This window comes from Ranitomeya variabilis, chromosome 4 (genome assembly GCF_051348905.1).
Source record: "Ranitomeya variabilis isolate aRanVar5 chromosome 4, aRanVar5.hap1, whole genome shotgun sequence".
NCBI classification, from domain to species: domain Eukaryota; kingdom Metazoa; phylum Chordata; class Amphibia; order Anura; family Dendrobatidae; genus Ranitomeya; species Ranitomeya variabilis.
In genome coordinates, this window is record NC_135235.1 from 199,417,958 (window position 1) to 199,443,757 (window position 25,800).

Below are 25,800 nucleotides of genomic sequence, written 5' to 3' on the forward strand. Positions count from 1 at the left end.
TTACTGCACCACAACGACGGGGCATTGTAGCCACTCGGGTATTCATGACATCTTGATGGATCTTGCTCGATTCCATTTGCAAATCTGCAAACAATTCATCTTTATTGCTATGGGTACAAGCCCCAACTCATCCCAAAGGTGCTCTATAGGGTGTAAATCAGGTGATTGGCTTGGTCATTGCAACTCGCGAACATTTTTCTTTACTAACCAATTTTTGACTAAATTGGATGTGTGCTTAGGATCATTGTCTTGCTGGAACTTCCAGCCCCTGCATACTTTGGTTTTACCATGTGGCAGCATTACATTCTCCAGTATATCCTTGTACATGGTAGCATTCATTTTTCCATGAATTCTATGCAGAGCGTCAATGGTAGATGCAGAAAAGCAGTCTCAAATCATGACATTGCCACCACCATGTTTCACTGTAGGTGTTTGGTATCTAACATCATTACATTTTCCAATTGTGCGATATATATAGTGCTTCCATCACTACCAAACAGAATAAACTTTGCCTGACTTCACTCTCATAATAATAAGCTTCCTGGCATCTAGTGATAAATTTGGCTTTGTCTTTGCCAAGTTTTTACCAAAAAAACACATTTAAAAAAATGTAGGAAAAATTTGACTACCCATGACAAAATATGCAAAACATTTGTCAAAGCAAATGTTGAAAACTAACACATAAAGGCATAAAACAATGTCAAACACAATATACATCCTTATATCTGACAACCATTTGCTTCCGGTTTACTAAAATCACCAGGAAAATTGCATCATAACAACCAGACAGATTTAATCAAACTTTACAAAAAAAATGCAAAACTTTTGGTCACCACTGTATGTTAGAGACTTTGCCTGGTTTTCAAGCTTAGTTCCATTTGTTTGACTCCGACCTTGATTTGAGGGCTGCAATACCAGACTCAGTAACTTCCAAATGCATGACTGTACCTAATAAACTATTAGGGGGCTATGATGCTTCAGTCATCTAAATAGTAGAGGTCAATACAAAATAAAAGAAGAAAAAGATATGACAGCACTGCCCAACAGCGAGATCAGGTATAAATTCAGTGGTCAATGCTTGAACCCGACACTCTCGGGAGGTGCTCGCATCCGGAATGAAGGAAGAACCATGCAGCAGGAATAGAAAAGAACGCGGCAACACTCACCGGATCTGTGATCCAGACTTTTCCTTTTATTGAAGCAACTGTGAACACATCTTCACGGCACGGGGGAGACAAGGAACAAAAGAGGTGAGCGGGGAGAGGACTACGGCCGTTTCACGCCAACACCGGCGCTTCTACGGGTCCACCTAGAAGCGCCGGTGTTGGCGTTGATCTGAGTGGGATCAATTTTTCTTGGAGGTGAAGGAAAAAAATGTCTCCATCTTCTCGATTCGGTCAGTCTGTGAAAATCGTCATGTCATCCGAATGTGGTCCGATTTTTTGGCTCAAAATTGGACATGCCTCTGATTTTTTCCATGGACCACTCAATCTGAGGAAAAAAATGGACATGCACACAGTCCCATAGAATATCATAGATACGAATGCTATCTCTGAAAACCACGGATGTCACAATATAATCGGTCATGTGCACAAGCCCTAACTGCAATTATTGCACATGCCCATTGTGGTGACGACCGCACAAACTGGAAACCAGAGTGGAATCCTTATGTGTATATTTCACTAGGATTTGGCATGATATAATCAGATAAAGTCCCTGGTTCTGTTTAAGGACCGCATTTTTTTCTTTTTCATTGCTGAATTCCAAGAGCTGTAACCTGTATTTTACTCTTTATTTTCCGTGGTTTTATTTATATCAGTTGGAAAGCGCAGATTTTAAACAGTTTCAGAATTCAATCTACGAGAGGAGCGTCAGACAGCAACTAATGAGCGACGCCGAGCTGGAAATCACAGAGATGGCAATGTGACAGATGGAGGCACAGAGAACGGATGTATCAACAAGGTCAAATGGAGAACACCGTACAGACGCAGAACAATGAACTGCAGAGAATCATCAAGAAGGAAAAATGGAATCTGTGATCCAAACAACCAGGACATAGATAGATAGATAATAGATAAATAGATAGATAGATAATAGATAGAAGATAGAGAATAGATTAGTCAGTTGTTGCTCTTCGTACCTTATAACAGGTACTTTTAAAAAACGTGTCCCGTTTAAACTGACTAAATTAATTGGCATAGAGTCGAAAACAGTGTATGTGCAGAGTGTTTGCCTACGGTTATGAACTTTGTTCTGAACATGCATCGGTCACCTTGCAAGCACAAACTCTCTACTCAAGCATCATTTTCCATGTAGGTACCATCCCCGTCTGTAAATTGATTGGAGGAAGCTTAAAGATTGACCAGGACTTAGGTTAGCATTCCTTTGGGTTTGGTGAAGGAACTTTAGTTTTTATGAGGTGTGCAGCTCTACGATTAACCTATGATATGGTGAATGACATTGGCATGAGTGGCTTAAAGATTCCATTTAATGATTTGAAAAAAACTATTGAAATGATTGTACAATCTAAAATAATTTCTTTTCCTTTACTCCTCCTTCACGTTTATCATGGATCCCACCAGTATTCTCCTAGCATGCGAACATCCTTCATCAGTGCAACCCAAGAAGAGACCAATACTTATTGCCGAACAGAAGTCGTATCGTAGAAGATTCCTTTCGCTGTCCTCACTTTTCCTCCAAGCTGTAAAGATGACTAACAGAGACAAAAAAAAGACTGAGCCTTTGTTGCTCTTTAACTTCTTTTTTGGCAAGGATACTTGGGTGCTAAACCCTTTCAGCTTTCCCGTGATTGGTATTAAACCCTTACCCTTTTGTGTCGCCAGGGTAATTTTCACTGAACTGTCCCTCTGCCTTCAGTTTTATATATTTTTTGTATTGGTTCATGTTCTTTTTATCCAGCAAGACTTGTTCCCAATTTTTTTTTTACCACATATTGGACCTTGCAGTTGACTTCCAAAGGGGACATCATGGGGAGTCTGTACAGGAGGATTTTTTTTAGAAAGACAATGGAAGAGCCTAAAATGTTCACTCCCGAAGGAGAAATTACTGTTATCAACGGGAATCCAAATCATCAAATAGCAAAAAGCTTCTGACATGGAGAAAACTGGACATCTGGATGTAGAGACCAGTGATTTGGTCACCGACTGACATGAGGCGTATATACTGTGCTGTGTGTTTGTGATGTGGAAGTGAGGAGGACATAGAATGCATTGTAGAGAAAAGGAGTGAGGACACTGCTGCTGCAAAACTCTTTCCTCCACAGATGGATCTGTTTTTAATTAGAACATTTTAACACTAACTCATATTTTACACTGACTTTAAATAAAAGGGAAAAAACACACTTTATTTTAAAAAATATATATATTTTTCTTGTTATTCTTGACTTGTCTGGATATCGGGGGTACGGGCAACATTATCACCATCTGGTTTGGGCAGTCGAGTTGCAATGGCAGTAAATGACAAGTCTGACTTTCTCAAAAAAATTAAAAACTGATGATAAAATGGTAAAAGACGCTAGTCTGATTCATTGTAACTTCTGTTGCTCCAGCACATATCATTCTGGTGGTCTACGCTGGGAAAAGAAGCAATGATGTACTGTTCATAGGTCTCAGAACGCTGAGACCTGTGACCGGAACAGGATGTTTTCAGATGCGTCTCCGACGACATCCCATTCCAGTCTCCTGACCACTGAATCATCTAGCTTCGGAGTGACTTTCATTATTTTATCATACGTTCTGACTTTTCAAACTTTTTGGTAGACGTTGTACGATTCCTTTAGAACACCTAATTCCTGACATTATTACTCTAGGGGAAATTCTGAAAAAATGTCTTCTCCCAGGGATCCCAACCCCCTTCTTGATGTTGGGGCAAGTAAAGATTTATATGGTCCATATTTTCGGAAATATTTTAGACTTCCTTGTCTGACCCCATGCCAGGCATACTTGGGTTAGCTAAATTCATTTGGCCATCTCAATAATACCTGTAATTTCAGTTAACTCCAAAATTCTAGGGAATCATGGTTTGGATACACTGTGTTACAGGGTGAAAGCCATGGTCCACCCATTTAGTTAGCAGCATAAATCCTACAAAGAATAATCTTTAAAGGGTTTGTCCAGTGAAAACAAGTTGTCACCTGTCACAGGGATAGCACTAATCAGCTCCCTGTCCTGACAAGCAGCCACAGGATGAGACCACCTAATCATGCTTCTGTCGTTTTACCGCAGAGCACAGGTGCCGAGAATGGCAGATAAGGTAAGCGGTAAGTGCTCCATATAGAACCTGGAGAATAAAGTGGCTTTTACTGCAGACTTGGAGGTGGGAGATTGGATGGAGTGGGTGGCCTTATGGAGAGGAGGTGGTGTATGAAAAGAGGTGCAAAGGGGGCAATATTTAGAGAGAGATGGGGTATGGTTTGCAGTTGGGTTACAGTTTGGACACAGTGTACACTGTGTCAGTAGGAATAATGAAGAGAGGACAGCATGGAATGGGGATAGTGTCGCGCCAAAGATCATAAGGGGGAAGGTGTGGTGTCATGGTTCATAAGGGAGGATAGTGTGGCATCGTAGTTCACAAGAAGCATGGTGTGGAGTCCATGGTTTATAAGGGAAGATGCTGTGGTGGTAATTGTTAATAAGAGCGTAAATAGTTTATAAAGGGGAGCATAGTTCATAAGGGAGGACAGTGTAGTGATCATAGTTAAAAAAGATGACAGTGTGGAGGTCAAGAGTTCATGGAAGGTATGGCAAGGTAGTTATAGTTCATAAGGGGGGACAATTTAGAGGCCATAGTTCATGACAGTGGACAGTGTGGTCATCTTAGCTCATACGGGAAAAGTATAGGGGTCATAACTCTTAGGAGGATTGTACATAAGGGAGGATGGTTATAGTTCAAATTGGGACAGTATACTGGTAGTAGTTCATAAGGAAGGACAGTATGCAGGCATTATTTTGTAGGAGAGGACAGTGTGGAGGCCATAATTCTTAAGAGGGACAGTGTGGAATCATATTTTGTGCAGGAAACACACTTAGGTCAACTATTTATTCTGGAGCAAAGTATGACTTGCTATTTTTATTCAGAGGGCACCGTAATGATACTTATTTTTAAGGGTGCAATGTCAGGATGTGCTTGAGAAAACCTGAGAAAAGAGAAATCTGCAGAGGTAAGTTCTGGCTGTGAAAAGTCATCATGGCATGTGGACCAGATGAGGAGAAAAGAAAGAGAACAATTGCAATCAGAGAAGATCTAATGTATACCTGGATGTAAATGTTTATTTGTGATACTTACTACATCTCATCAAAACTGTGATTCTTGCATGGTCCGCAGTTTGATGTTGGCTAGGAACCACTTCCAGCATTTCTTTAGCATTGCTAAGCTCATATTGGGAATTGCAGATTCATGAGACACAAATGTTTATAACAGGCTGACACAATTGATTACTGTACTAGGCTTGGTGCTGTATTCATTTACTCATAATGGTTCTGGTAATTTTTTCATGTATGGATGGTTGTTCTGATTCTATTTTCATATACTAATGCTGGTTCTAATGATGTATTCATGCAATGATGGTGATTCTGGTATTGTTGTCATGTACTGATGGTGGTTCTAGTGCTGTTCTCATGTACTGACAGTGGTTCTGGCACTGTTTTCTTGTACTGATGGTGGTTCTGGTGCTTTATATAATAATGGTGGTGGTCTTAGTGATGTATTTATGTACTGATATTGTTCTGGTACTGTATTCATGTACTGACAGTTGTTCTCATGATGTATTTATGTAATAATGGGGGTACTAGTGATGAATTAATGTACTGATAATGATTTAGGTTCTTATAGTGGTTCTGGTGCTGTATTCATGTACTGATGATGGTTCTGGGCAGTATTTGTTTACTGAGGATGGTTCTGGTGCTATATTTGTGTGCTAATGGTGGTTCTCACTCTGTATTTGTCTACTAATGTTGGTTCTCGTGCTGCATTTGTGTACTGTTCTTGGTACCAGTACTTATATATAATGAATAAGGGAGGGGTATGTAACTGGATGTGGTTTGAAAAATGGGGCATGGAATTAAAAAAGGCATGTATTTTTTCTCACATGAACAGGGATCCTGTTGCTGAGAATTTTAATCTTACCTCTGACTGAATGGATCTGATGTAATGCTATCCACAAATATCAACTCTACCTGCCAGCCTGTAATGAGGTGACATGGCCCTGATATAGAATAGTTGATATACTGTACCTATTTCATCCATGTTCGTGGGTAGACAATGTAATGGTTACCATTGTAAACACTGGAAATTCACAAGCTATGGTCTGCAGGTGAATGGTTTAAAACCATTAGGTAAGTGCCATAAACTCATTTTCGCCAGAAAAATCCTAAATCCCAGACATCCTCTGAAGAAGTACGCCAAGCTTGGACATTGCATGCTTAGTGCAAAGCATTAATTTATTTATTTAGGTCAATTGTGTCCTCTTTTATAAGTTGTTGCAAACTACAACTGCATCTGTTTAAGCACACAGGCAGTTGTACCTTAGCGGCAGCTGGAAAGTCATGGTGGTGGCCACCACTTTAGGGTCCTTTTTCACGAGTACATAATGTACCCATAATAAGCTACAATGATATATCATGTGGAACAGCTCTCGTTATACTTCCATTTACATGCAGCGTTCCTCTGAATTTGCATACTGTATTGATATCTCCATGGAATTGGCATATTCTCTGCAGCATGTCATCTGTTTAGCCTGTTGAATAGCAGAGATTATTAGGTCATATAAATGATGGAGTTTAAAAACAAACGAGTTCATAGGTATTCCGGGTTTGTTCCCGTCTCCTGGGTCCACTGCCCTCTGTTGTGCTCCACGTTGGGTTTTGCAGTTTGCCCAACATGGATCAATGATATCATCTCCCTAGACCTATATAAGGCCTAATTGACACACATACACCTGTCTTGGGATTGACACTTTAGACCTTTATGTTTGGTGCGCTCCACCTTCTGCGCTTACTTTCTTCCATCACTGCTGGGTTCCACTTCATCCATCCTGATGCCTTGAGATTCCTGAGTGTGCCAACTCCTTACTGCCCAGGTACGTTCCAGCTTACTGTATCAATGCCTTGGGTTGTGTGCCCACATGAGCCTGGGTCTTAGAGAATCCACCTTTCCTGTTGTGCCTAATAGCATGTTTAAGCCGAGTAATGACTCGGAGCATAAATGTCTGTGAATATTAATAGACATTAACTTGCTATACATTTCTCAACTAAGATACACAACAGACACATCATGGCGGTAGTTGGTAATTAGTGATGGGTGGACTCACAGAAGTTTCGGGTCCTGCAAGTCCGTCCAGGCTTTAAATAAAGTTCGAATCGGGACCCGAACCTGACCCAAATGTGACCATGGATCCCATCCTCATAAAAATCAATGGGGACCAAAACTTTAGGCTGTAAAATGGCTGTAAGATGTTTATAGTAACTGCTAGGGGGCAGCAAAAGGAAGAAAAATGTGTGTAAGAGCAGGACAATTGTCCTGCAAACAAATGTGGATTGTGAAAAAAAGTGGATAGGGCAAAAAAAAAATATGGTGGGGTACTCCCATTTTTTATAACCAGCAGCCCTCAGCTGTCAGCTTTATCTTGCCTAGTTATCAAAAATAGAGGGGCCCCCATACTGTTTTTTTTTAAATTATTTAAATAATTAACAAAAAATGGCGTGGGGTTCGTCCCATTTTTCATAACCAGCCAAAGTAAAGCCGGCAGCTTGGGGCTGGTATTCTAAAGATGGGAAGCTCCATGGTTATTGGGTCCGACTCCTACCCAGCCTAAAAATAACAGCCTGCAGCCGGCGCAGAAAAGGCGCCTCCATTCCTGGCTCTTTGCCCGACTCTTCTGGCTTGCCCTGATGCATTGGCAAATGGGATAATATTTTGGGGTTGATGTCAGCTGTGTAATGTCCGCTGATATAAAGCCTAGGGGTTAGTAATGGAGAAGTGTCGATCAGACACCCCCATTGCTAGTTAAAAAAACACAGGAAAAAAATACTTTACTTGAATAAAGACTCCCTGACACTCCCTCGTTCACCAATTTCTTATTAAAAAGGGTCTAACAAAGCTCCAACGGTAATCCAATAAAGAGTAAGGACCCCCCACTCCTTTGTTTACCAATTTATTAATTAAAAATAAATCAAGGAAGTTACGATAGTAATCCAAGAGTGTAATGTCCATTGAATTCTATGGCGTCTCATTCTGAGAAAGTTCTCAAAATGAGACTTCAACGTTCACTCCCGTTCAGTGGCAGACACAGAAATTATTATGCTTATGCCTGCCGCTTCCCCTGAGTAACCCTATTGAGCCTCGTCCAGTGAACGTTCGTTTTACAGAATTATTTATTTAAATAAATTACAAAAACGGCGTGAGGGTCCCTCTGTTTTTGATAAACAGCCAAGATAAAGCTGACAGCTGAGGGCTGCAGCCCGCAGATGTCTGCTTCACCTGCATTTGTTATAAAAAAAGGGGGAGCCCAAGCCTTTTTTTTTTTAATTCTTATTTTTTTCACATGGTGCATTGGCCAATCGCAGACATGCCAATACATGCCCACAATGGAAAAGCTTGTTGGTTGGCTTCAGCCTTTCAACAAGCTTTGTTCAGGCTGCCGAACCTGAACAGTAACAGAAACTTCAGTGAGCAGTCTGTGTTCAGCGTCCGTACATGGACACTTGGTGTCCGGTACTGGACCCCGAACTTTAGCATTTAGGTTCGCCCATCACTGCTGGTAATGATGACAATGTGTGCACAGAAACCAATGCAGAAGGATTAAAGGGAGCCTGACACATCATTATGCTGCCCAAACTAGACTGGTACTGCATTGCAAACTTGTATGTTTTACTCTGAAATGCTGCAAAGTTTCAAAGATAATCATAGTTTATGCTCTCGGGTGAGGATGAGATGACTAGTTAAAAAATCAGGTCCCCACTGGCTTCTTTCCACCAGCTCAGCTAAACTGAAAGGTCTCTCCCTAAGGGTACCGTCTCACAGTGGCACTTTGGTCACTACGACGGTACGATCCGTGACGTTCCAGCGATATCCATACGATATTGCAGTGTCTGACACACAGCAGCGATCAGGGACCCTGCTGAGAATCGTACGTCGTAGCAGATCGTTTGCAACTTTCTTTCGTCGCTGGATCTCCCGCTGTCATCGCTGGATCGTTGTGTATGACAGCGATCCAGCGATGCATTCGCTTGTAACCAGGGTAAACATCGGGTTACTAAGCGCAGGGCCGCGCTTAGTAACCCGATGTTTACCGTGGTTACCAGCATAAAAGTAAAAAAAACCAAACAGTACATACTTACATTCCGGTGTCTGTCCCCCGGCGTTCTGCTTCTCTGCACTGTGAGCGCCGGCCGGCCGGAAAGCGAGCACAGCGGTGACGTCTGACGTCACCGCTGTGCTTTCCGGCTGGCGCAGACACAGTGGAGAGAAGCAGAACGCCGGGGGACAGACACCGGAATGTAAGTATGTACTGTTTGTTTTTTTTTACTTTTACACTGGTAACCACGGTAAACATCGGGTTACTAAGCGCGGCCCTGCGCTTAGTAACCCGATGTTTACCCTGGTTACCCGGGGCCTTCGGCATCGTTGGTCGCTGGAGAGCTGACTGTGTGACAGCTCCCCAGCGACCACACAACCACTTACCGACGATCACGGCCAGGTCGTATCGCTGGTCGTGATCGTTGGTAAATCGTATAGTGTGACAGTACCCTAAGTGTTTAGGGAGAGATAAGTTCCTGAGGTCCATTGTGATAAGATATTACAGTGGCACTCCTTAACTTCTTTAATTTTGTATAATAATTCAGCATATGCAGATACAAAAAAGGTAGAACGGCTCTCCCACCTGGCCAATGCTGTTTCGTGTGCACGCATGCTTTTTCTAGGCCTCCCTTGAGCAAAAAGGGACCAAGAGGCATGTGCCCATTAGCTACTCCCTGCTCAGTTAGACTGACAGCTCTCTCCCTACATGTATCTAAAGAGAGACTATTAGAAGAGATGACAAGTCCAAAACATATGTCCCTGTTGGTTTCTCCCTGCCCATTCAGCTAGACTGACAGGTCTCTTCCTATGTGTACATAAGGAAAGACTAATCCAAGAGGTATGTCCCTCGCTAGCTTTTCCCTACCAGCTCTGCTAGACTGACAGTTCTCTCCCTATGTGTATATACCGTAAGGAAAGACTAGTCCAAGGGGTGTGTCCCTGCTGGCTTCTCCCCACCCACTCAGCTATACTGACAGGTCTCTCCCTGTGTTTATATAAGGAAGAGCGACTAGTCCAAGATGTGACTATTAGTGATGAGCAAGAATACTCGTTGCTCGGGTTTTCCCGAGGCGGCTCGGGTGGTCTCCGAGAATTTGTAAGTGCTCGGAGATTTCGTTTTCATTGCCTCAGCTGAATGATTTGTGGATGCCAGAAAGGCTGAATACATGAGGGGATTCCCTAACAAACAGGCATTCCTCACATGTATTCAGCCTGGCTAGCAGCCGTAAATCATGCAGCTGAGGCGATGAAAACTAAATGTCTGAGCACTAACAAATACTCCGATGTCACCCGAGAATGCTCTGGGAAACCCGAGCAACGTGTATACTCGCTCATCACTAGTGACTAGTCCAGGAGGTATGTCCCCCCTGGCTTCTCCCTACCTGCTCAGCTAGACTGACAGGTCTCTCTCTAGGTGTATATAGAGAGGAGAGACAAGACCAATATCTGACTAGTTCAAGAGGTATGTCCCCACTGGCTCTTCCCCACCTGCTCTGCTGGACTGACAGGTCTGTCCCTATGTGTATGTAAGGAGGAAAGACTAGTCCAAGAGGTACGTCCCCGCTGGCTTCACCCTGCCAACTCAGCTAGACTGACAGGTCGCCCCTTATGTGTGTATAGATAGACACCTGTCAGTTTAGCTGAATGAGCGAGAATCTGGCAGACATACCGATTGAACCAGTCACACTGCCCCAGATCATGCCTTCAACTACAGTACAGACCAAAAGTTTGGACACACCTTCTCATGTAAAGATTTTTCTGTATTTTCATGTCTATGAAAATTGTACATTCACACTGAAGGCATCAAAACTATGAATTAACACATGTGGAATTATATACTTAACAAAAAAGTGTGAAACAACTGAAAATATGTCTTATATTCTAGGTTCTTCAAAGTAGCCACCTTTTGCTTTGATGACTGCTTTGCACACTCTTAGAATTCTCTTGATGAGCTTCAAGAGGTAGTCATCGGGAATGGTCTTCCAACAATCTTGAAGGAGTTCCCAGAGATGCTTAGCACTTGTTGGCCCTTTTGCCTTCACTCTGCGGTCCAGCTCACCTCAAACCATCTCGATTGGGTTCAGGTCTGGTGACTGTGGAGGCCAGGTCATCTGGCGTAGCACCCATCACGCAGCCCTTACACAGCCTGGAGGTGTGTTTGAGGTCATTGTCCTGTTGAAAAATAAATGATGGTCTAACTAAACGCAAACCGGATGGAATAGCATGCCGCTGCAAATGCTGTTGTAGCCATGCTGGTTCAGTATGCCTTCAATTTTAAATAAATCCCCAACAATGTAACCAGCAAAGCACCCCCACACCATCACACCTCCTCCTCTATGCGTCACGGTGGGAACCAGGCATGTAGAGTCCATCCGTTCACCTTTTCTGCGTCGCACAAAGACACGGTGGTTGGAACCAAAGATCTCAAATTTGGACTCATCAGACAAAAGCACAGATTTCCACTGGTCTAATGTCCATTCCTTGTGTTCCTTAGCCCAAACAAGTCTCTTCTGCTTGTTGCCTGACCTTAGAAGTGGTTTCCTAGCAGCCATTTTACCATGAAGGCCTGCTGCACAAAGTCTCATCTTAATAGTTGTTGTAGAGATGTGTCTGCTGCTCGAACTCTGTGTGGCATTGACCTTGTCTCTAATCTGAGCTACTGTTAACCTGCGATTTCTGAGGCTAGTGACTCGGATAAACTTATCCTCAGAAGCAGAGGTAACTCTTGGTCTTCCTTTCCTGGGGCAGTCCTCATGTGAGCCAGTTTCTTTGTAGGGCTTGATGGTTTTTGCCACTGCACTTTCAAAGTTTTCCCAATTTTTTCGGACTGACTGACCTTCATTTCTTAAATTAATGATGGCCACACGTTTTTCTTTACTTAGCTGCTTTTTTCTTGCCATAAAACAAATTCTAACAGTCTATTCAGTAGGACTATCAGCTGTGTATTCACCAGACTTCTGCACAACACAACTGATGGTCCCAACCCCATTTATAAGGCAAGAAATCCCATTTATTAAACCTGACAGGGCACACCGGTGAAGTGAAAACCATTTTCGGTGACTACCTCTTGAAGCTCATCAAGAGAATGCCAAGAGTGTGCAAAGAAGTCATCAAAGCAAAAGGTGGCTACTTTGAAGAACCTAGAATATAAGACATAATTTCAGTTGTTTCACACTTTTTTGTAATTCCACGTGTTAATTCATAGTTTTGATGCCTTCAGTGTGAATGTACAATTTTCATAGTCATGAAAATACAGGAAAATCTTTAAATGAGAAGGTGTGTCCAAACTTTTGGTCTGTACTGTATGTTTTTCTCTGAAACTTCAGCATTTCAAAGTAGCATACATGTAAGCAATTCAGGATCTGCACATAATGAATCCTGAGAAAGGTTCACTTTAAATATGGGATGATTAGCTGCAGAAAGCCTGAAAACTTGAAGACCTCAATTTCAGAGATAGCGATTGGGTCAGAGGTACACTGTGTCAATTTTGGTAGTGCTATCAGTTAAAGAAGTTGTCCACTACTATAACCTTTTTTTTTTTTTTTTCATAAATCTTGCTATTATGTGCCACTGAAAACATCTACTGTGTTTATTTTAGCAATATTACCTTTTATCATGCTGTAGCAGCACATCTTTAGTGCTGGATTCAGCTCTCATGGGGTTAATCGACAACTTCCTTTCTCCTGAGTTATTGTGCTCTAATACTACAAGTTCCATGATGCATTGCACTGCTACTAAGCACGAACCTACCACACCCACTCCAAAACACACCCCAACCCCTCCCTCCTCTCCCTCCTCTAGCTTCAAAAAGATTTGTGATGTCATTTCTGTCCAACCTCCTCTTTTACATGTGTCCAACCCACATTCCATTACACACAGATAGATAGATAGACAGACAGACAGACAGACAGACAGACAGATAGATAGATAGATAGATAGATAGATAGATAGATAGATACAGATATATCTATGTCTATTTCCATAGATATGTCCATATCCATGTTTCTAAACCCCTTCAACCCCTGGAGCTTTTTTGTTTTCATTTATCGCTCCCCTTCTTTCCAGAGCCATAATTTTTCCGTCAATATGGCCATGTGGGGGCTTGTCTTTTGCGGGACAAGTTCTACTTTTGAATGACATCATTGGTTTTACCATGTCGTGTAGCAGAAAATGTGAAAAAAATTCAAAGTGCAATGAAATGGCAAAAAAAGTGCAATCCCACACTTGTTTTTCGCTTGGCTTTTTTGCTAGGTTCACTAAATGCTAAGGCTGTGTGCACACGTTGCGGATCTGATTGCAGATCCGCAGCGTTTTTTGCCGCACTGAATTGCATCAAATCCACAGTGTAGTGCACAACCAATGTAAGTCTATGGGAGCCGCAGACTTGTTGTGCACATGCTGCGGAAAAAGCCGCACCAAAACCACACCAAGAACTGCATCAAAACCACACCAAAAACTGCATCAAAACCGCACCAAAACTGCAAAACTGCACCAGGTTTTGATGCAGTTTTTGGTGCAGTTTTGATGCTTTTTTTGGTGCGGTTTATGCGCGGTTTTAATGCCGTTTTTGGAAATAAGTAAATAAATGGAAAATGTGCATGATTTGAATGGAAACATGCCTGAAAAAACGGATTCCAAGGCCGGATTCATCATTTCACAGCTCAGTTTCATACGTTTTTTTGCCGGATCCGTCGCTGTGCGTTTTTTCGCCGGACAGAAAAAACGTTCCTCTGTATGTGTTTTCCATCCGGCGGAAACCGCTTTTTTGACGGATCCGGCAAAAAACGGATGAAACGTGTGGCCATCAGGCGCAATCCGGCGCTAATACTACTCTATGAGAAAAAAACGGATCCGACGGAAAAAAATGGATCCGTTTTTTTCAAAACTCGCCGAATTATGCCTCACGGCAAAAACCTGATGTGTGAAAGCAGCCAAATATATGGATAGATACATCTATGTATCTATAGATATATCTATCTATAAATATATCTATGGATAGATATATCCATAGATATATAATAGAAAGGTCGATGTTTCTAAGGCCTCTTTCACACTAGCGTCGTGCACTGCACGTCGCAATGCGTCGTTGTGGAGAGAAAACTCGTCCTGCAAAGTTGTCTGCAGGATGCGTTTTTTCTCCATAGACTTTTATTAGCGATGCAGCGCGACGGACCCTTACCGATGCTAGTGTGAAAGCAGCCTAAGGCTACTTTCACACTTGCGTTTTTAGCAATCCGTCTTTTTGGGAAAAAAACGGATCCTGCAAATGTGCTCGCAGGATGCGTTTTTTACCCATAGACGTGTATTAGTGAAGGATCACGACGGATGGCCACACGTTGCGTCCGTCGTGCAACGGATGCGTCGTGTTTTGGCGGACCGTTGGCACGTCCGTCGCGTCTGCCATTTTCTACCGCGCATGCGCAGCCAAAACTCCGCCCCCTCCTCCCCGGACTTCAGAATGGGCAGCGGATGCGTTGAAAAACTGCATCCGCTGCCCACGACGTGCACAAATTTCACAACGTGCGTCGGTACGTCGGCCCGACGCATAGCGATGGACCCGTACCGACGCAAGGGTGAAAGAGGCCTTAATGAGCATTTAATTTAATAAAAAAACGGAAAAAAACGGCGTGGGCTCCCGTGCAATTTTCTGCGCCAGAGGGGGAAAGCCGACGGCCGGGGGCCAATATTTGTAGCCTGCTATATCAGCCCACAGCTGTCTGCGTAGCCTTTACTGGCTATTCAAATAGGGGGACCCCCCCAAAAAAATGACGTGGGGTCCCCCTATATTTTATAGCCAGAAAGGGTACGCAGACAGCTGCGGGCTGATATTCATAGCCTAGAGAGGGGCCATGGATAATGGTCCCCCCCCCGGCTACAAATACCAGTCCGCAGCCGCCCCAGAAATGGCGCATCTGTAAGATGCGCCAATTCCGGCACTTAGCCCCTCCCTTCCCACTCCCATGTAGCGGTGGGATATGGGGTAATAAGGGTTTAATGTCACCTTGCTATTGTAAGGTGACATTAAGCCGGGTTAATAACGGAGAGGCGTCAATAAGACGCCTATCCGTTATTAATCCAATACTAAAAAAGGGTTAATAAAACACGCACACATTAGGAAAAAGTATTTTAATATTCTTCATTTAACCATACTTACCATACTTCAGCGCCTGCAAAAAACGTAAAATAATAAACCGCATACTACCTGTCCGCCGTAGTCCAATTAATAACGAGGGTCTCACGACGATCTCCCCTATAGAACAGTGACATCGGGTGATGTCACTGCTCTATAGGACCCTCAGTGACACACTGACAGGAGACAATGGCTCCTGCAGTGCATCACTGAGGTTACTAAAGTTCACTGGTCTCACTTTATGGCAAAAACTGCGTGGGAACTTCCTCACACAGCAATGCCATAAAGTAAGACTAGGGACTATTTTCTCACAGGGGCGTAGGAATACATTGTGGGGAATACATTGTGGAAGGATACCTTCCTCTCCTCATCAGCAGATGCTCCAGCTCTCCACGGGAGATCATCGAGGGACACTCGTTTTAATTGGATTTCTGCGGATCAGGGAGTATAGTGTTTGTTTATTATTTTAATATTTTTTACAGATGACAATGGCTTCGGGGATCAAAGTGACAAGTGATGGTGAGTATATACTCTATGTTATATGTACTGTATGTATGTATGTACTGTATGTCTGTATGTATGTATGTATGTACTGTATGCGGCATGCCGCATGTCATCGCATGGCGCATGTCGTCGCATGGCGCATGTCGTTGCATGCCGTCGCATGGCGCATGTCGTCGCATGGCGCATGTTCTGTATGTGTTCTATGTATGTATGTACTGTATATGTGTTTTTTTTTTCTTTGTTTTTTTTTTTACATTCAACACATTAGCCGGATGATGGGACTACTACTGTCCCATCATTGGCTAATGTGTCACTCACTGTCACTGTAGCAGGCAGAGCCCGATGGGACTTGTAGTCCCATCGGACATGCCTGCACACAGAGACAACGCCGCCGCCACCACCACCGCACAGCCACCTTCAGCACCACGCAGACCCCCGCCGTCGCACCGGCTGCCGCCGCCACGGCACCGGCCGCCGCCGCGGGACCGGCCGCCAACGCACCGGCCGCCGACGCGGGACCGGCCGCCCACGCACCGGCCGCCGCCGGTACAGTACAGTACACCGGCCGCCGCCACCACGGGACCAGCCGCCGCACATCTCGGCAAGCAGATCCCAGCACCAGACACCTGCAGTGCACAGCCCCGCCTGCCCCCAGCAAAGCCCCGCCCGCCCCCAGCACAGCACAGGCAGCCCACAGTCCCACCCACAGCCCAGTCACTCTTGAGTGACTGCTGACTGTGCGGCTGGGACACGCCTGTTACTGACGTCACGTCAATTTCCAGAGTCTGGAAATTGACGTGACGTCGGCGGAAATTAGCGGTGGCTGCAGCCTGGGGGTCACGTGACCCGGACTCAGCCACCAGCATAGCGCTGCTCACAGGCGAAAAAGGCAACGCAAGGTATTTACACAATTCGTCAGGGGCCCCGGGGGGATACATTGGGGGGATAATTGAAAGTAGTGGACAACCCCTTTAAGCTAGGGGAGAGGAATAAATCAACTATGTGTCCATGTACAAAGATAACAGGGTCATAATTCACAGTATGAGCCACTATCCGAGAACTGCGGACTATAATGCTTTTTACTTATTGATTACTTATTGTTTAGTAAATAGATCTGGCCGCCTGCCGTCACCACTAGGGGGAGCTTATAGCATATAAACTTTATATTGCACTCAATGGTTCATAAATAAATTAGTATTGGCCAAAACGAGGCATCCAATGCTGTAACCTGTCTGTATAATGATGCCAAGTGACCATAGTCGCTAACTGCTGCCCTAAGTCATGGCATGGTGTCAATAGGACACAATCATAGCAGACTGTAAATGGCCAGCGGTGCGGACACACAGAAATTCTATGTTTCATGTATTTTGAAAACATTAAAGGGGCACTGCCACCATGGACATTTATGACACTTCCATAGTACATGGCATAAATGTCTGATGAAGTGGGTTACAGACCACCATGCTAGCTGGGACCATGTTTTAGAAAGAGACACACATGTGCAGCCAAATTCCTGGAGGCACAAGACACATTAGCATTTAATGGTGCCACTGTAAGGGTTGGTGGATTGCACTAAATAAAATAGTGAAGTGCAATCGCAACCCGGGGTCCACCGTGCAGAGATGGAAAGCTGCTGCTATAGAGCAATGGCGGAACCAGGCAGCTAGGTGGAAACTTAAGCGTACAGTGTTGAAGCGACACACTGTGTGAACAGAACACTACATGTCCAGCTCTGTTACCGCATAGAGAGGAACAGTGAAAAACAAAGTGCTGACCCTATTACACATCGCAGGGAACCAGCACATGGGAAGAGCTCGCACTGCGAGGAGATTGTGCTAACCATACGAGACGCTAGATGCACCACCTTGCCGCTTTCCCAGAGAGGTCTAGCCTGAGGGTTGGTACTTGCTCTGTGACTCAACTATGCTAACCGCACACAAGGAGGAAACAGATGCTAAGCCAAGCAAAGTACGACGAACTAACCCTGCCTAGCCACGTAAGTACTCTCTGGGATTAGGACGACTCATTCATGAGTGCAGACTGAGTGGCAGAGTATCCACTGGCAATAACCACACATAAATGATACTAGCGCACCGGCGTGCACCTCTGAGAACCTTTTATACACTAGACTCAGGTCCAGTCAGGCAGGACCTTGCCCGTGGACCAATCCGGCACTGCCACATCACTAGAGCAGCTGACGTCCGACCACGGACATGCTCAGTATGGTGATCTCCGGACTTAGTCTCCAAAGTGCCGGACTGCACCTGAATATTACTGGTTACTAAGGGCTTGGCTAAAGAGCCAGCGGTAACCAAGTGTACACCATGAGCCTGAGCAAGACCCTGGGACCGATGTCTATGCTCAGCAGCGGCTAAAGCTGAATGGGAGACCACAGAGGCAGGTAAGGCTTGGGATCTATGCCGTGCAGCGGGAGATTCCTAACAGCCACAGTAATGCCCTATGACACAATATACAGTGAGTACGGAAAGTATTCAGGCCCCTTTAAATTTTTCACTCTTTGTTTCATTGCAGCTATTTGGTAAATTCAAAAAAGTTCATTTTTTCTCATTAATGTACACTCTGCACCCCATCTTGACTGAAAAAAAACAAATGTAGAATTTTTGCAAATTTATTAAAAAAGAAAAACTGAAATATCACATGGTCATAAGTATTCAGACCCTTTGCTCAGTATTGAGTAGAAGCACCTTCTGAGCCAGTACAGCCATGAGTCTTCTTGGGAATGATGCAACAAGTTTTTCACCCCTGGATTTGGGGATCCTCTGCCATTCTTCCTTGCAGATCCTCTCCAGTTCCGTCAGGTTGGATGGTGAGCGTTTGTGGACAGACATTTTCAGGTCTCTCCAGAGATGCTCAGTTGAGTTTAGGTCATGGCTCTGGCTGGGCCAGTCAAGAATGGTCACAGAGTTGTTCTGAAGCCACTCCTTTGTTATTTTAGCTGTGTGCTTAGGGTCATTGTCTTGTTGGAAGGTGAACCTTCGGCCAAGTCTGAGGTCCAGAGCACTCTGGAACAGGTTTGCAATAATGTTCTGGGATAAATACCTGATTTTCTGGGACAATTTTAAGGTTGCCAACACTTTCCACCACGACTGTATAGCCAATTTATTACCATGTAAAATCATCTACTATATAATTGTCTAAGGGTCACTTCCGTCTGTCTGTCTGTCTGTCCCGGATATTCATTGGTCGCGGCCTCTGTCTGTCATGGAAATCCAAGTCGCTGATTGGTCGTGGCAAAACGGCCTCGACCATTCAGTGACGGGCACAGTCCGGCGGCAAAATGGCCACTTCTTACTCCCCGCAGTCAGTGCCTGGCGCCCGCTCCATACTCCCCTCCAGTCAGCGCTCACACAGGGTTAATGGCAGCGGTAACAGACCGCGTTATGCCGCGGGTAACGCACTCCATTACCGCTGCTATTAACCCTGTGTGTCCCCAACTGTTTACTATTGATGCTGCCTATGCAGCATCAATAGTAAAAAAATTTAATGTTAAAGGGCCACTGTCACCCCCTCCAGCCGTTATAAACTAAAAGAGCCACCTTGTGCAGCAGTAATGCTGCATTCTAACAAGGTGGCTCTTTTAGTTTTTGATTCAGTTAATCCCTGAATAAAGCGTTTTAAAGTTTGCCACAAATACCTGACTTTGTACCTGGAGGCGGTCCGAAGCCTCCTCTATGAATCTCCCAACGGCCGTCACTCTTCTCTTCTGGGGATGTGGTCGCTGCCCCCTGCGCTCTGTTTCTTCTTAAATCCGGCGCCTGCGCTGTGCGTGCCTGCCTGGGGCAGGCGCAGTCTTCATTGTCAGTCACAGCTCAGATGCAGGTTGCCGCAATATACACTAATCCTCACCAGCGTTTGTAATGAGGCAGCCGCAAATAACAATGCTGGAAGGCAGGGGAGCAGGGGAAGCGTCTGAGATGGGGGAGCGCCTGAACAGCGCAGTGCACATGCCCAGGAATGCCAGCCCCGCACTGTGCATAATGAATAACACAGTGCGGGGCGGGGATTCAGCAACAGGGTGGCCGCACTGCCCGCACAGGCGCAGTCAGGCACCCTGCATCTGAGCTGTGACTGACAATGAACACTGCGCAGGCCCCAGGCAGGCACGCACAGTGCAGGCGCCGGATTTAAGAAGAAACAGCGCGCAGGGGGCGGCGACCATCGCCCCTGAAGAGAAGAGTGACGGCCGTTGGGAGATTCATAGAGGAGGCTTCGGACCGCCTCCAGGTACAAAGTCAGGTATTTGTGGCAAACTTTAAAACGCTTTATTCAGGGATTAACTGAATCAAAAACTAAAAGAGCCACCTTGTTAGAATGCAGCATTACTGCTGCACAAGGTGGCTCTTTTAGTTTATAACGGCTGGAGGGGGTGACAGTGGCCCTTTAAAAATAATAAAAAAAACAAAAAACCTGCTATTCTCACCCTCCGTAGTCCGCCGAGCCTCACGTGGCTGCCGCCATCTTACGTTCCCAGAGATGCATTGCGAAATTACCCAGAAGACTTAGCGGTCTCGCGAGACCGATAAGTCAACTGGGTAATTTCGCAATGCATCCTGGAAACAAAAGATGACGGCAGCCGCGTGCGGCTCGGCGGAGCTTCGGTGGGTGAGTATATCACTATTTTTTATTTGAATTATTTTTTTTTAACAAGGATATGGTGCCCACACTGCTAAATACTGCGTAGGCTGTGTGATATACTGCGGGGGCTGTGTTATATACTACATAGGCAGTGTGATATACTGCGGGGGCTGTGCTATATACTACATGGGCAGTGTGATATACTGCGTGGGCTGTGCTATATACTGCGTGGGCAGTGCGATATACTGTGTGGGCTGTGATATACTGCGTGGGCTGTGCTATATAATACGTGCCCTGTGTTATATACTGCGTGGCTGCTATATACTGTGTGGGCTGTGTTATGTACTGCGTGGCCTGTATTAACGCATCGGGTATTCTAGAATGTGTATGTATATAGCAGCCATATAGTATATAGCACAGGCCACGTACTATTTGTCTGCTATATACTACATGCCTCCTATATACTATGTGGCTGCTATATACATACATACATACATACATATTCTAGAATACCCAATGCGTTAGAATCGGGCCACCATCTAGTAAATAATAAAAATCCAATGATGGGAGTGCAAAACAAAAAGACAATTCAGACAAATAAATAAATGTCACTGCATATGCAACAAATTATTTCATAAAACTAATTATTTAAGTTAATAAATGGCAAAACAAAATAGATTAAAATAAAGTTTCAACAAAATCGTGTTTTTTGTTGCAATTTTATCGTAATGCTAAAATAAAGTACAATAGTTTCACAAAAAAAACCTGTACAGATTTATGCTGTCCTGATATTAAAAAAAGCTATGCGTTTAGGAATGTTGTGGCGCAAAAACATTTTTTTTTATCTTTGCTGCCAGTTTATCTAATAATATGCACTAAAAGTCTCATTCTGCATCTTACTTTATTCTTAGATCCCAGGTTTCGCCAGACTTTGTCACATGACGTTAGAAAATCACTGGCATTGGATTTCTTTTAATGACAAGTCTGCCATCTTGTGGTGAAACTGTGCATCTCAGCTATCCCAGAAAACCTTGCAGGGAAAGCCACTCTGTCAGGACTTTCCTCTCTATGACCGCTGCCATGTGACTACATCGCTTCCTGTGTGTTTTGTTACCTTGTTTGCAGTAGCCAGGGACTATGACGTAAGTTGCCGGTGAGTCATGTACATAAACCAGATCATCCACGGTGCAAAGTGTCAGGGTAGAAGGCGAGGAAAGGAGGAAGAGAGAGGAGACGCACTCATTTCTGTAAGTTTGGACATTAAAAGTTAAATCCTGGCTGTGATTCCAGAGAGGGGGGATCTGAGCTACTGAAGACGTCAATTATTGCTCCGTTTCATAAGTAACTATGACATTTATTAAGTTTGGTACATTGATTTTATTTCCTGGTGATCGGGTCATTTTTTGCATCCTTTTGGTGATGGTATCTACTATATATATATATATATATATATATATATATATATATATATATATATATATATATACACACAGACTTGGACTGGCCCACTGGAGATCAGGAGAATCCTCCGGTGGGCCGCCCTGCAGCAATAGTCTCTCTATTCCACCTATATGAGAAGTAGTTGGCACAATACATGTTTCACAAGGTACAGAAATGGGCATCATCTCAACATTTATTTAACAAACTACCCTGTTTATTGTTCCATATAAACACGGCAAATTTGTGAATGAGGGTAATGTGATATTTGCATGTAGCCGAACAGTCGGCCATCAGAGTCAAGGTTACTGGTGGGCCCTTGGCACCCCAGTCCGGCACTGATATACCCCATCTGACATAAACTCGAGGGAAAGGGATTTCCGTAAGGCTGCATTCACACATCCTTAGAAACAGACATTTTTTTTTTTTCTTAGATGCCATCCTAATTGCTTAAGTTTTTTTTCACTGAAACGGTCAAAAAGTTAGAACTTTTTTTTATCCATAGACTCTTAACAATGGATCAGTTAAAAAAAAAAAGATGGAAATCAGATGGATCTCCAAAGTCCGCCTTCCATATTTAATCTGTTTTATACGGATCCCCATAGACTTTAATGGAGGAGATGGATGCGAATAGGACCAGGTACAAGGATTAGTTTGTGATCAGGGCTGGTCCAGATGAGTGTGTAATAAGGATGTGATCTGTCCCAAAAAAAAAAAATCACACTAATCAATGTAATCCAATAGGGCTGCTCAGATGATCATTTTTATCACATGGACTGAGTATCCGTGTGATAAAAAAAATTGCAGAGTCCACCATGACACAGCATTGCATTAGAAAAATAAAAAAAAACATGCAGTCATTGCATAAAATTCTTTAGGGTAGAATTTTTACAATTGTCACAAGATTGTTTGTGATATTAAAGACCTGGGAAGAGTTGCAGTAATACTATGATTTTAGGTAATGTCTTGAATCCCTAGCCTAGATGTGACACCAAAGTATAGTTGCGTAGTCCCACCCAAAGGATTGGTCAACACGTATTTTACTAACCTAATTTTCCTTCCTTCTGTCATATTTATCCTTACCGTCACTTCATGTTTTATCTTTCCATAGTAATAAAAGCTAAGATATGGAGAGTACAGACAATGACGGTGACACAATGAAGGAGTCTATAAAGGTGGACAATGAGTTCAATATGGAAGGAGCGGCCGCACAGAATGAGGAACCTGGAACAACAGAAGGAGAAGTAACACCTGATGATTCTATCTGTCAATTTTTTCTATTGGGGCGCTGCAGGTTTGGAGACAAATGTAGGAACCACCATATCGGAGAGCCTTCAGCATCCAATGACTCTCATGTCACTAAAGATAACAAAGGAAAAGGTAATCAAGCATCTAAACCAAAGGGGAAGAAGCCACCAATGAAGACAGCCAGTGATGTCATCTCCAGGATTCAATGGGACGCACACTTGCCAAAAGAACATTTCATCGTTGGCTATCTTGATAGGTTCTTAGGAACAATTGAAAAACCTTTCACGGCTTTTTGTTGGGAAGACTTGGCATCTTTAGGGGTAGATGTTCTTGCTATACCCAAACATCGCATTCAATATTTCAAATATCAAGATTTGGTGGTGTGGGACAAGGTCAGCCGCATAGATAACATCTTCGGGTCAACAGGAAGCGGCTTGACAATCTTGGATATCATTGATCAGTATGAGTCAATGATGCAAACAGAAAGAAACAAGGTGGGAGATACTAGTGGACAGGAGCAAGATGATGTGACTGTTCATGAAGTTGAAGAACTCGAAGCCCAAGAATTTGAAAAGAAGGATTGTGCTACAGTAGATCACGCAGATACCAAAAAATTGAGACCCACACATTTCATAGCAGTCCGTATAAGCAGTGAAGATGTGAAAAGTACAGTAAAAGAAGTTCAAAATGTCCTCCAAAAACATAACGCTGATATTGCAGAATTTTGTATCCCATTGCCAGAACTTCATTTAACTTTGTGCCTTTTGCATTTGGAATCTCCTGAGGATATCGAAGTTGCCTACACGGTGCTTGAAGAACTAAAAAGCGACATGCAACGTCTTCTTCCTCCAAGTCTTATCCTAAGTTTTGAAGGACTGAAGGACTTTCATTCACGAGTGCTGTATTTGGAACCTGCACCCATTCCAGGGTTTGGAAGTTTTGTCAACCGACTAAACCAAAGTTTTCGCAGTAAAGGTCTGAAAATAATTGATCCACCACAAGCCAACAGCTTCCATTTAACCATAGCAAAGATGCCCAGAAGTGTGGCAAGTAGAAACCCAAGTCTTCTCTTCAGGCCTGAGGTGTACAGAACTGTTCAGCTGACCCACTTGGGGTCACAACCTATTGATTGTCTTAGTTTCTGTTATGCTGGGAGCTCAAGGCGGACTGATGGCTTCTATACAACACTTCTAGAATTACCTCTGTACTGATTTCACCATGCATAACTCTATAATTAATTCTCACTTGCTGGCCAAATCCTATATGTGAGAAGACCCATAAATTAACCGTCTCAGAATACCGGAGAACCATGGCCTAATTTTTTTTTTTTCAGACTTCATAGGTTCTCTACCTTGCTTATCTGGACTATAGCATTCATTATCGTACAGAGCTGCATTCTTAATTCTACTGGCCACAGAGCTGAATTTTCTCAGAATTCCTTGGTGGGTTAACGCCATTCTATAGTAATTTGGAAAAATAAATTGTGCCAATGTAGTAAAGGGGCTTGACTAACCTAATAAAGAGGGGTTTAGACGATAGGATAAAAGATAGCGCCAGTCCATGGGATAAGATGGTTATTGTAGCCGACCCATTGCAATATGGTTTTGTTAAAAAATTTTGCCCCGATTCCCTTCTATAGCTCCTGTGTTGCACCCTCTATTGCTGGTTGCAGACTGAGTTGAGCATGTAAAAAAAAACTATGTAAAATTTTAAATGAAACTGAATTGCAAAAATGATTTTTTTAGCCCTAAATACATGCAGGTAAGCATTAAAGGAATTGGACAACTCCTGTAAGTCCCATCCTGGGAGCACAAGGAAACCTACTTTTGGGCAGAAACTTACTCCTGGAGGGGATTTACGTAAATTTTTGTGTTTTTTTTTTTGCTTTGGACATGCCAGCATTCCTGTTTGGCAGCTTTCTGTGTACACTATGCATAGGCAGAAAGCTGCCAATCACTGGAGGGGACGAAGTTAACAGAACTCATGAATATGGAGGACTACAAGGTAGCAAGTTTACTAGTCCTCAAATAATAATTTCCTGCTAATTGATTTTATCAAAACTACAGCAAGCAGCCCAGTAAGTGGCACATTGTTGTAAGAAGGGTGAGATTAAGTGCAAAAACATGGGGATTCCCTTGACGGGGGTTGTGGAGAACCCTTTGAATAAGATGACTCCACTTAAGATTATATATAAATGTTAATTATATAATGGTGTCCTCCTTGGGTGCTAGGCAATCTTTCATGTAGAATGTATATTAGGAAATACTGTTCTATCGATACGCCACATTCAAAATTTCGACAAATAAAAATATAATGGGAAGTTTTTCTCTTGTGTCGTCTGGTTACTCGTCAGATAGTCGTGACACACTGCTGGACTGAAGCCACAGTTGTAAATCTATTGACGGTAAGGCCACACTAAACAAGGCGACCCTGGTTTAGCATCTGTATTGTGCCGCAAGACGCAGATCACTAAGGTTCAAACTGTTCCATTCATTTTTTTTAGCACACAAACAATTAAAACATGAAGGCTATTATACAGCAGGGTCTTTACACTAGTAAAGACTTGTAAG

The 25,800-nt window shown here is 43.5% G+C and overlaps 2 protein-coding genes across 6 annotated transcripts in view; both read left to right on the plus strand.

Annotated features, from left to right (window-relative positions):
* The window catches only part of TTYH1 (tweety family member 1), a 193,793-nt gene extending 190,413 nt beyond the window's left edge, over window positions 1-3,380 (plus strand). For both annotated transcript variants that reach the window (XM_077259616.1, XM_077259618.1), the window contains exon 14: window positions 2,583-3,380. In XM_077259616.1, the coding sequence (XP_077115731.1) occupies window positions 2,583-2,666 (84 nt within the window). In that variant the 3' untranslated portion in view covers window positions 2,667-3,380. The remainder of the gene's footprint in view (window positions 1-2,582) is intronic.
* Window positions 3,381-21,618: 18,238 nt separating this feature from the next.
* LENG9 (leukocyte receptor cluster member 9) lies at window positions 21,619-25,570 on the plus strand. 4 transcript variants are annotated; one of them, XM_077259621.1, is made up of 2 exons: window positions 21,619-21,687; window positions 23,094-25,570. In XM_077259621.1, the coding sequence occupies exon 2, from the start codon at window positions 23,110-23,112 to the stop codon at window positions 24,439-24,441; it is 1,332 nt and encodes a 443-aa protein (XP_077115736.1). In that variant the 5' UTR covers window positions 21,619-21,687; window positions 23,094-23,109; the 3' UTR covers window positions 24,442-25,570. The 4 variants fall into 4 exon arrangements, with proteins under 4 accessions (XP_077115736.1, XP_077115735.1, XP_077115734.1 ...); XM_077259620.1 differs by having other exon boundaries at window positions 21,621-21,698; XM_077259619.1 differs by having other exon boundaries at window positions 21,663-21,792; window positions 23,094-25,569.
* The last annotated feature ends 230 nt before the right edge of the window (window positions 25,571-25,800 follow it).